A 12158-nucleotide genomic window follows, 5' to 3' on the forward strand; every position below is an offset into this window, starting at 1 on the left:
TTTGATTGCAGACAAATTAAATCAAAATATAGGATAATATAATGGCGTCCCCTGCAAAGTGTTTCTATTAATTTTAAATCTGCAAAAATGCCTAAATAGATTTTATCCTACCTTTTTTTTTTTCTATTGTTAAATAGTTAAAAACCTACCTACGAATATTATAAAAAAGTTGCGCTTATCGAGGTTTTGATGTAAACCCGGAAAATACATTTCAGAGGAATTTCATTACTATCAGTGGCAAAATCGCAATATCTGAATTTACATGAGTAATAAATTTATCCGATAACTTTTTAGATAAGATATATTTGCTAATTACAACAATAAATTAATAAAGACATCCAAATGCCAAAAAATTACTTTCATTACGTTAAAAATCGCGATTGAAGAAACAACGGAGTATGAAATAATTTTGATTAAAAAAAGTGCTGTGATTATAACTATGGAGTTAAATATTACACTTTTAGTTTTGATCAGTGTCTTAGTTTTTGTAAATAGTCATTTAGTAATAGATGAAGAGAATAGTCGTGTTTTTGATGAAGATCTTTATAATAGAGTATTAGATTCCGAAGAATGTGTGAAACAGTTGGAATTTATCAGAAGAAACGACACAAATCTGTATGGGCGATGTAAGTTTATAATAATTCATGTGTGCATACACATGTGGTATCATTCAATTTCTTTAATCTCAGTTCTACTCACTTTAAACCAGTTAGTGATAATGAATACTTTAAGATCTTCACATTACATTATATTTTGTAATGGATCTTTATTTTTTTATAACTATAAGGTATCATTATAATATTACTATAATTTTAATACCTACCCTGGGGCCTCAATATCTAACGGGTTTTGTTCCTTTGTCACTTTAGCTTCGTTCGTCATTCCTGAATATAATTGTATGAAAAATACCCTAAATCAAATTCCAAATTGTTACACCACTTAAAAGTACCTAATTTATTATACCTTTATTTTATTTTTTTAATCATGTTGTAATTTTCTTCAAAAATCTGAATTCAAATTTCATAAATTAAAATCGTTTTTCGCCTTTTGATAGGCAACTAGACAAAAATATTTAACTGTTAGGTATAACTTTATGGTACTTACCTAACCTCCAAAAAAAAAAACTTAAATATTAAAAGTGTTAATTTGGGTCTAGGTTTCAAACAGTAGGATTCCCTCTCGAGCTATCATTTTTAATAACATACTAGCCGATGCCCGCGACTTCGCCCGCGTGGATTTAGGTTTTTTGAAATCCCGTGGAAACTCTTTGATTTTCCGGGATAAAATGTAGCCTATGTGCTAATCCAGGATATTATCTATCTCCATTCCAAATTTCAGCCTAATCCGTCCAATACTTTTTGCGTGAAGGAGTAACAAACACGCACACACACACACACACACACACACACACACACACACACACACACACACACACACACACACACACACATACAAACTTTCGCCTTTATAATATTAGTGTGATTTAAAATTATTTTTGTATTAAACTAACGTACACAAACGAATCTATTGAAAGGATCTTATCTAGCATTTCTATTAAATCATCAATCATGATAGTTATCTAAACGTGGCTAATTCTGCCGTAAAATTATTTTATTTTTCTTGTTGCAGTCCTGGATTCAGGAATGAGAATACCCAGAGGACTGTTCATGCTAGGTGACACTGATCTAGGGAACTACCATCAATGTCTAGGAATAGCAGAAACGAAAGATGACATGAACATCGAAGGGAAATACTGCTTCCTTCGGATACCCTTGAATCAAACTTTTGAGTTACCATTTGACGAAGTCCTTATACCACCACGTGATTTTAGTAACATGAAAGTTGTTCACTTCGATAACGGAATTATTTCTGAAGCACAGAGCTTTGCAGTTGCAAAACGAGGCAATTTGTAAGTTTTTTCCTTTTTACCTATTAATACACCGTGTTTGATAAATCGGGTGATTTTTTTTCTTTTAAAATTTTTATTCTCCGTTATTTATCCTCCATATTTTGTTTTAGTCTACCAATATTAGAATATCAAATAACATTAAGGCTGAGTTTAGGTAGTTATCAAGAAGACTAGGCTCCATTCCAGACCATCTGTTTACGATGGCTTTTAAAGTAAAAATTGTGGCAATGTATCTTAGAATAAGGGCTATATTAAGCATCAATGTATTCACGTAATTATGTCAAAATCTGAATTCAAACTCAAGCAATTAATCATAATGGGTATTGTACATACACACTTTTTGATTGTCAATTGTTGAATTTCAAGATAATGATGTACTTACTTAATGGTGATAATTAATTACGTAACTTCGTAACTTAAAACAAGGGTTCCAAATGCGCCCTGGTCTAAAAAAAATTGAACAACAAACTCAGCCGGGCACTTTTTTAATATCACCATTTCACAATATCACTAGTTTATTACAATATAACACTGAAAGCCGTTAAGGCAACTTATTCCCAAGCTTTCTTATTATTCAAATAATATTTTGCATTGAAATAGAATTTTCCATTAAGTTTACATTTTATGATTTATCTGATCTCTGCTATTGTCAAATAGCGACGTTTTTCCGTATATACCTTATCTACATACTAAAATAGGACTACTTGCAAATTGCAATGCACTTCTTGAAAAGGTAGACAGACTATAGGGTCTCTAAAGAACACAACCGTTAAAACCCAATTTTTAAATAAGTATCTAAAGTATAAAACGTATTGTACTAAGGTGGTACTTTACTATTTACAGAAACCGAATCGACCCTCAAGAGCTCGTAGCAAGGGCTGCTGCAAATATCGCTATTTGTATACCCAAAGTTTGCACGTCTCTTCAGTTTACACAAAGGGGTCTATTCAATTGGAGTTCCATCGGATTTCAGTTTGAGGAACAATTCTGTCGACTGCCTGATGACAAACCCTGGGTACCTGTTGATTATGTAGCGATGTAAGTAATTTTTTTCTTTACTGTCTCGTTTAAATATATAAAAAGGAAAGGGTGACTGACTGAGTGACTGATCTATCAACGCACGACTCAAACTTCTGAACGGATCGGGCTTGCAATATAATTATGGTGAGAAAGGATTTTTGAAAATTCAACACCTAAGGTGGTAAATAGGGGTTTGAAATTTGTGTAGACCACGCGGATGAAGTCGCGGCCATAAACTAGTTTAATATAGAAAGAATCTATGTATTTTGTATGAATTTTCGGTTTGTGAGTATCTAAACTCGAAACTATTGTGAGTATAGTAATGACTAAAGTTTTAAAGGGATATTGATAAGTTAAAAAATTGTCGATTTATGGATAAACTTAACTTTACAGACACATTATAAAATTTATTGTGTAATCATTCCATTTCGACTTGGGAATATGACTTTCAAATGAAAATTCGGTAATAGAATCTTATCAAATTGTCGTCATTACATGTAAAGTTGGTTTTATGAAATAGTCATAAATGTACGTCAGCGATTAGATTCTAATTTATAACTTATAGTCTTGCCCATTAATCAGCAGCAAGCTAAACTCCGTTTTGAACATTTCCTACATTAGGTAATTCTTTTTACTTAATAAGACGTTCTCCACATACTGACACTAGATTACACTATTCGCTCTCATATACGAAAGGATCATACAGGGATGACGCGATTCCAACCTGTGACGAAAGTAATTTACACCACAGGTATTTTTAATTACACACAAAGGAGCCTGAATCTCGCTAACGAATCGCCAAGATACTTACAAATATTGGACCAGCGATTCCCGAGCAATAACTCCCTTCAGAGGGAAACCCTACGTTCCTGTACACTTTGTCAAAGAGTTATTTGATTCCGTCCAAATTCTTTAAGTCCTTTTTAAACCTCGACCCAAAAAGAGGGGTGTTATAAGTTTGACATGTGTATCATGTGTAAATATCTGTGTCTGTAGCATCGTAGCGCCTAAACGAATGAACCGATTTTAATATATATTTTTTTTTGGTTTGAAAGGTGGTTTGATCAAGAGTGTTCTTAGCTTAATCCAAGAAAATCGGTTCAGCCGTTTGGATGTTATTAGCTCTTTTCTAGTTCCTGTAACCTTCACTTGTCGGGGGTGTTATGAATTTACACTTGTAATTTTTGAAATGCTTTTGAATAGTTCATTTGCACAATGTTTTTTCTGTCATGTGAAACTTAGGTATCTTTTAACTGATTTATCGATTTCAAAGAGCTTTGGAGTGCCTATAATAATATCACATGTGCCTAACATAATAATATCAATGCTAACTGTCTATGGATTAAATATCGATTACATTCCTTATCTTCGCAAAAATTTCCAGACACTAATGTTTCTTTTTCGTTTTATTTCAGTGTGATCTTCTCTTGTATTGCTCTTTTGACAGTACTGGGCACGCTTTATGACGTCACTCACCTCTTCATTTTAAAGAGAGGTAACTGAATTTCTAGAAATATATTTTCCGCCTTAAATATTTTGTGATCAAAATATCGAGGCATTTGAAACGCATGGCATTTGTTTTTCATCAGATTTTTTTTAGAATTTTTCCTTCGATTTGCCTAATGAATCGACCCTAAGGAGTTTAAATAGGGAATGATAGGAAATCCTAACGGGTACGCGGCTATGGAAATAAAAAAGAAGTTCTAAAGTCATATTGTAGAGTGGTTTGCGTGAGAAAGTAAAAATTAATTGAAAAAACATCCAAATTATATTTTATCGTTATCTAAAATCCCTGGATCTTAAGCAAAAATAATTTCTATCATGAACGCCCATGATCGAGTGGTCTGAGCAGACCAATTATTATCTTGCGCTGTATTATAATAAATTAATTATTATCCACTGGATTTACAGCTTACAAATTGTTGATGGAGTTTTTAAATAATAACATTATTATTTTTATTACTTTCATTCCGAATTAAAAAACAAACAGATTCGTCTAAATCTGTTCTTTACCTAGTGCTCTGAAAATATCAAGTTATCTATAGAATTTGGTTTAAAAATAAATTTTCATGGTTTTAAAACGCTATAGTAGTTATATTTTACAATTACCGGGCTTACAACAGTATTCATATCTTCATATTCGTTGCTTCTGTATTGTCAAAGTCATTTATTCATATTGGTACTATTGGTACACTTTCTGATTGTCGAACAATGATGTGGTGATAATTTATATTTACTTGAAGTGCTTGAAACTAAAGCTATGAACTGTCTTATTACAGATCCAAAGAGTGCCATTATCTACATCCGTATGTTCTCCATATACACAAATACTCGACGCCTTGTGACTTTTGTTCCAAACAAGAACGCTCTGGAGTGTTTAGATGGCATCAGATCCATCTCTATGATGTGGGTGATCGTTGGCCATACTTTCTCCATGCACAACTTCAATTATAATCTCTTAGATGGAATTTATGTAAGTCATTCATATTTAAAAGGAACCAAAAGCTTAATTTGCTATAATCCGCCAAACCAACGAAATCTATATGGTACGCAACACCACACAAAATCCAACACCACTCGACGCGCGTTTCGGCCCGACACCGGAGCTTACTCAAGAGATGTAGACCTTACAATGTCTAATTGAAAAAAACTTTGCAATTACTTTAAAGTATTTTGCAATTAGACATTGTAAGGTCTACATCTCCCGAGTAAGTTCCGGTGTCGGGGCGAAACGCGCGTCGAGTGGTGTTGGAATTTGTGTGGTGCCGCGTACCATACAGATTTCGTTGGTTTGGCGGATTATAGCAAATTAAGCTTTTGGTTCCTTGTATATCATGGACTTCCGCAAAATAACGCCTGCTTTTATAATACATTTATTCATATATCTTATCATCTGCAACAAAGATTAACTTTTCGCTGTTTCCAAATACTTGACTATTTATCATTTTATTTGTGTGAAGTAGTGCCAATTTAATAGATAGTGATAATTTTTATATTGATATTTTTTATTGCCACTTACACCACATTTTAACCCACGCCACTGTTCACTATAGCAAATTCTTATTTACATACTTATTGTAGCTCTACTCGAGCTCGATCAATAAATAGTTTAAAGTTTATTTCAAGCAACAAAGACTCATATAGGGAACACTTTTATAACTTATTTGAATCACTATTGCATGGTTTCTACATCAGTTGATATCTTGCAGCAGCGGTTCACATAACAGCAGTTGTATATTTAATGTATACCACATTGGGGACAAATAACACTAACTTTTGATATTAGTTGCTTCATTATCGATCTGTACAGGTCTCTTACGCAACAATGGCCGACTAGGTTTATACAACTATGACGTGTTATCACACTAAAGAGCCTGACGTAAAATTACACGCAATGCAGAATCCATACAAAAGCACAATCACAACGAAGCGCTGCGCTGGAACAGCAGTCGAGGTTCCTGCTTGCTGGATATCATTTTCAATAGTCTGTTCGCGCTGTCTGTATTTCTGATGTGCTACAGAAACATGGCAGCCTCATTAAAACCCTTAAAATTTTTACAATATTACACACGTTTATTCCCTGTTTTTTGCATGAAGTGACCTCACAGAATACATGTATGAAAAGAGGAGCAATATGCTCTAACTAGCGACTTCTTTACTCCCCCAGAGGTACGCACAAATCTGCGGGAAAATGTATTCCCTATGTATGCTAGATAAGGTTGGTAGTAATTAATTATCCACCAGAAAAGAACCAGAGCATTTTTTCTCTCTACTTAGGCTAATTTGAATGCGGTTGAATATGACGATCAAGACAATAATCACAAAATATTAATTAAAATACATTAGGCTTTATATTGGAAAAAGTAGCGATCATCATTTATGATTTCATATTGACAAAATAATTGTTAAGTGAATCATTTAATTCTTGATTTTATTAATTTTAATTAATAATTTGTTTACTTTTAATTTTTACAGTGGGTAACTTCCGGAGATGCAGTATGGGTATCGACGGGTCTCTTCTCAGTCGATTCGTTCTATTTAATGGCAGGACTTTTGCTGGTCTACACTTCTGTAGGAAAGATGTCTGGAAGTAAGTGCTATGCTTGCTAGATCAAGCTAAATCTTCACTGTTTATTTTATATCATCCTCTTCAATTACGATCAATGGAAATATTTCTATTTTATACATTTCTTGGAATTTCAAGTCTCAGTTATCACTTATCGCCTTCAATGATAATATTGTCGTCATATTGCTTCTATCCTTTAGTGAACCATAAACCACAAGTTTAATTAGGTACTTTAAATTATATTTATACATTTTTATGTTTATATTAATAGTATCTTTAATTTCCAGCTACTTTCCTGAAACGCTTGCATGTATTCTACTTGAATCGACTTCTTCGTATGTTCCCACTGTTAGCGGCGCTAGTTCTTCTTGAAGCTTCTGTATTTCACCGCATGGTAGATGGCCCATATTGGGTCCAAGTTGCCCGTAACGCTGAAAGATGTCGAACTTTTTGGTGGACCACGTTACTGCATGTCCAGAATTATGTGAACCCCGAGCATATTGTGAGTTTTTTGTTTCCCATGGAAATTTCGTTTAAAACAGTGGAGTCACGAGTCTAATAAATGATGTACAATTATTTCTTTCAGTGTATTCAACATTCGTGGTATATTGCCATAGACATTCAACTTCATATTATATCGCCATTAGTCCTATTTTGGGTCCTCGGAAAAAATAAGAAGGCTGCGTGGTCTGCTCTAGTCTTTGGATTGCTAGCGATTCTTGTTGCAGCTACAATATGGAACTTTATGAAGGACATGCCTTCAACTAATATGACAGTTCCGTAAGTGTATTATAATATTATGTATATAAAAGCTATATCTCTTCCTTTTTTTGAAATTTTGTCATATTATTGCAATTCTTTAGTTTCTTATTTTGTCCTGTTTGCGTATTTTTTATTTTTTTATCTTTTTTAGGCGCTTAGATGAGCAGACATTTTATATGAACAACTATTATATGAATACTTTGACACGAGGTTCACCGTTCTTCGTAGGGATGATTTTTGGTTACATACTAAATATCTACAAAGGAAGAGAGATTAGGCTTAATACGGTGAGTTTGTCTAATAAATTAATGATAAACGCAAAGAAAAATAAAGTATACCTAATAAGCGACATAATGTAGGACATAAAAAATGTAGGCTCATAAGTATTTCACGTGATCAATTTATCACAAATAATTATTTAATAAGGATATAATCCAGGATTATCTTACAAATAAGAAACGGAACATTAATAAAAGATAATAAGAAAGGTTTCAAAAGATAACATTCTTGTTTATCACAATAACAAACTCGAGCATGATTAATTATTGCGATTCTTGATTTAAATATTCAAATTGAAATCAACAAAAATTCCTTTAAACACAAGGTTTGTTTCTACTAGAGCAAATTGTGTGAACAACTAATACCATATACCTACCTATAGTATTATACCAATCCACATCTTACCAGCATGGTTACACTATGGCTAAACCTTTTCATTATAAGAGGCTGTGCTTAGTAGTGATTCGGCGATGGGTTCATCATGAAGATAATGATATAGTCCTAATTAACCAAAGGACAGTACAGTGTTATTCGTACAATATGATCACTCAGATCATGAAGAGTAATCTTGACTCTGTACTAGACAAATAATATAATATATTATTATTAAAATTAACAATTGTATAAGGTTTCATTTCATCATTTTCACGTATTACAGTAGAAATCAGTTTTCGGATATTTCAAAGAGTACTTGATTCTTACCCTATTATTTTTATTTATCAAAAATTAATATGTAATTCGAATTTTATTACCATTTCACGAGAATCTGATATTTTGCACGTGTAAAGCTATTTCTTTATTAAATTACGCGTTTATCTGACAATCTTGATTTCTACTCGTATAGTATTAGTTTGTAATTTATCGATTATAATCTGCAGCTGTTATTGGCTGGGTTTTATCATAAACGTGTTTATGATTATATATTTATTGAATGTTATATATTCCCTACCGAATATTTCATCTGCGTGGATTTAGATATTCCGAAAATCCCGTTTGATTTTCCAGTATAAAAAGTAAACTGTATGTCCATTCTCTCTCTTTTTCTCAGACAATTTAATTTATATAAGTACATAGAATCAGAAAGGTTTCTTACCAAATAATTTATAGCACAGTGTCTATCTTCAATTTTTGATTTTTTTATGTCAATTTTTGTTTCCAGAGTTTTCTGCTCATTTCTTGGATAATAGCCCTTGGCTTGATTGCATCCGCCTTTTATACATCCTTCCTAGTCATGCAGCTTGACTGGGACAACCAAGTTGGAGACAATCTATTTAATTCCTTTATGCGTGCTCTGTGGGCTGTGGGACTGGGTTGGATTATCTTTGCCTGTACTAAAGGATACGGAGGTAAGAATTTAACTTTTGGAGATCACCTGAAAAAATAAATGAAAAAATAATTCGTTGCAATATCTGACTGAAACCTTTTGAATGATAATTTTCAGGTCCCATAAATTGGTTGCTGACACTTTCAATTTGGAAGATTCCTGCTCGCATCTCCTATGCAATGTACTTGTACCATTATCCAATTATGTTTGTGGTTGCGGGTATGCAGTTGATGCCTCAATATTTTAGCCAAGGTGCAAGGGTAAGAGATATTTTTTATGATTTTGCCTGATAATTAATAATTTGGATATTGGATAGAATCAGGCGTTACTTTGCGGAAGTTCATGTTTAGCAAGAAACAGTTAAAAATTATTTTGCTATAATCCGCCAACAGAAAAAATCAAACATGCAGTTACAAGCTAAGCACCGCTTACCTCCCCAACCAAGCAATAAAGCCAAGTTCCCAAACAAGCACTGCCACCACCACTCACATGCACCACCACACAAGACAAGACCACTACTCTCGACGCACGTTTCGCCCCGACACCGGAGCATCCTCAGGAGATTTCGACTTTACAATGCTGTATTGTCTAGTGACGTTCTAATCAAATGTCGCCGAAAATAATTTTTAACTGTTTCTTGCTAATTAATAATTTACCTTTATTATTGTAATTCATGATTAATTGATAAAATATGTTTTATTTCACTCATTTATTTAAACATTTTCCTTACAGATATTCGACTTCATGGCGTTTTTAGTGATCGCTTTGTGGGTTTCATACATAGTGACTGTGGTGATTGATGCACCGTTTTCTACTATGATTAAAATGGCTCTTGAAGGAGGTAATAATAATTTATTCTATATTTGTCGACAATATAAAAATTATGCATACCATTTATGAAGTTTAATGCCTTGATTGCATATAAGTCATTATATATTTATAAATAATAATAACTAGCTTATGCCCACAACTTCGTTCTCGTGGATTACATAAATATCAAACCCCTATTTTACCCCCCAAGGGATTGAATTTCCAACAATAATTCTTTCGTAGCAATTTCAGCCTGATTCGTCCAATAGTTTGAGCTGCACGTTGATAGATCAATGCTTTTCTTTTTTCATAAATTTAGATATAATATGTACTAGCTGTGCCCGCGACTTCGTTCGCGTGGAATAGCTCTCAGCGCGCTTTATATAGCCGCACGGACGCTCAGGCGCGAGGCGTGTAGTACGTACTCTGTACGTTAAAAATGTTCGCCGTGATTCTTTAAATTGACATAACTTTTTTATTTATGAACCGATTGACATGAAATAAACACTAAATCTTAAGTGAAGCTTACTACAATATATAAGTGAAAATTCTATCTAAATCGAATAAGCCGTTTCTGATATTAGCGTGCACAAACACACAGACAAACAGACAAACAGACAAAAAATAATTAATTACATTTTCGGGTTCGGCATCGATATAATAACAACCTCTGCTACTTTTTTTTATATATTTCCATTGTACAGACAGCACTTTTCTACAATTTTATTATATGTATAGATAAACAAAAAAATTTTGAGACTTGAAGATCTATAGAAAACTTTTTTATTTCCAGGTCAAAGAAAACGCAGACCACCAGGGGATAAAGTTGCTGATTCATCAAAACCAGGACCATTGCCTGATAAAGACAGATCGTTACTAGAAAATAACATAATTATTACAACTCTTCAAAAAGATGATCATATATCAGAAAAGAACGATCCCATGCTGCAGAGAAATGGACCAGTTTTAGAGAAAAATGATTTCACATTGCAAAGGAATGGAATAGTTTTAGAGAATAAAGACTTAGCTGTAGAGAAAAATCATCATACTTATGATAAAAATGGCCTTACTTTAGAAAATAAGGACACAGATTTGGAAAAAAAATGGTCATTAGACGAAGAAAGTGCAGAGCATTTAGACAAAAATAAAGTTTTGGATGAGTTGGCAATAGTTGATGGATTAGTGACGAAGGAAGTTTCCAAGTTTTAAAGTCCTGGAATATATTAAAATTTGGATTCGTATAGTTTTTACTTGATCTGTTAGCCAACGTAAGGAGACGTGATATAAATACAAATTAAGCTCAAAATAAAGAAGATCCTTTGAGCGCTTTAGTAAAAAGATAACGTTAATTTCGAAGTGAAATAAATACATTTGCAAAAGCTTAATTTTAGTGATTCTATTAGGAATCATGACAAATTAAAGAGCTGTGAATGGCTGTATTTTTCCCATAAAAATTCATTAAAAAAACGTTATGTAGTTGTATAAATAGGTAGGTAAGTGTTAATATAAATCATGCAGTCGTCATGTATATTAATTTTAAATTATTATTAAACGAAATTGTACACAATAGGTAGGTAGGTATATTGTTATTATTAATTGTGTGTACAATAAGGTAAAGATTAATGAAACTGAATATAATTTTAAGTCCTACAATTTGTTTTAAATGTAATCTCAATAACTTAATATGAGTACCTAATGTCTTAGTACTAAGTTAAGTTGCGATGTAAATAATTATATTTTTTATTACTTACAAATTATTTTTGTGTTTCATTTAACACAATTGAACATAAATTTAGATACAAATAATATCGTAAATTCAATGGCAAGACAAAAATTTCCCCAACAAGGAAATCAAATGTCAAGGAAAAACCAGAGAGAAGCTAAAATATTTTCATATTTGACTACTTACTCGTATATTCTTAATTCCAAGTCTTCCGTTATAAAATAAAAACTCAAGTCACTAGCACTATAATATGTACAAGCACTCG

At 32.7% G+C, this 12158-nt stretch overlaps 1 protein-coding gene across 1 annotated transcript; it reads left to right on the forward strand.

Annotated features, from left to right (window-relative positions):
- The first annotated feature begins 439 nt into the window (after positions 1 to 439).
- LOC123869703 (nose resistant to fluoxetine protein 6-like) lies at positions 440 to 11683 on the forward strand. The gene is made up of 13 exons (XM_045912693.1): positions 440 to 626; positions 1630 to 1909; positions 2753 to 2947; positions 4345 to 4424; positions 5209 to 5402; positions 6905 to 7019; positions 7283 to 7497; positions 7582 to 7775; positions 7909 to 8044; positions 9196 to 9382; positions 9478 to 9620; positions 10093 to 10201; positions 10964 to 11683. The coding sequence occupies exons 1-13, from the start codon at positions 440 to 442 to the stop codon at positions 11377 to 11379; spliced, it is 2451 nt and encodes an 816-aa protein (XP_045768649.1). The 3' UTR covers positions 11380 to 11683.
- The last annotated feature ends 475 nt before the right edge of the window (positions 11684 to 12158 follow it).

This window comes from Maniola jurtina, chromosome 11, assembly GCF_905333055.1.
Source record: "Maniola jurtina chromosome 11, ilManJurt1.1, whole genome shotgun sequence".
NCBI classification, from domain to species: Eukaryota; Metazoa; Arthropoda; class Insecta; order Lepidoptera; family Nymphalidae; genus Maniola; species Maniola jurtina.

Coding starts and splice junctions, on each gene's coding strand:
- LOC123869703 (XM_045912693.1), top strand. CDS start 440: ATGGAGTTAAATATTACACTTTTAGTTTTGATCAGTGTCTTAGTTTTT. Junction 2,948..4,344: donor CCTGTTGATTATGTAGCGAT/GTAAGTAATTTT, acceptor GTTTTATTTCAG/TGTGATCTTCTCTTGTATTG. Junction 9,621..10,092: donor ATTTTAGCCAAGGTGCAAGG/GTAAGAGATATT, acceptor TTTTCCTTACAG/ATATTCGACTTCATGGCGTT.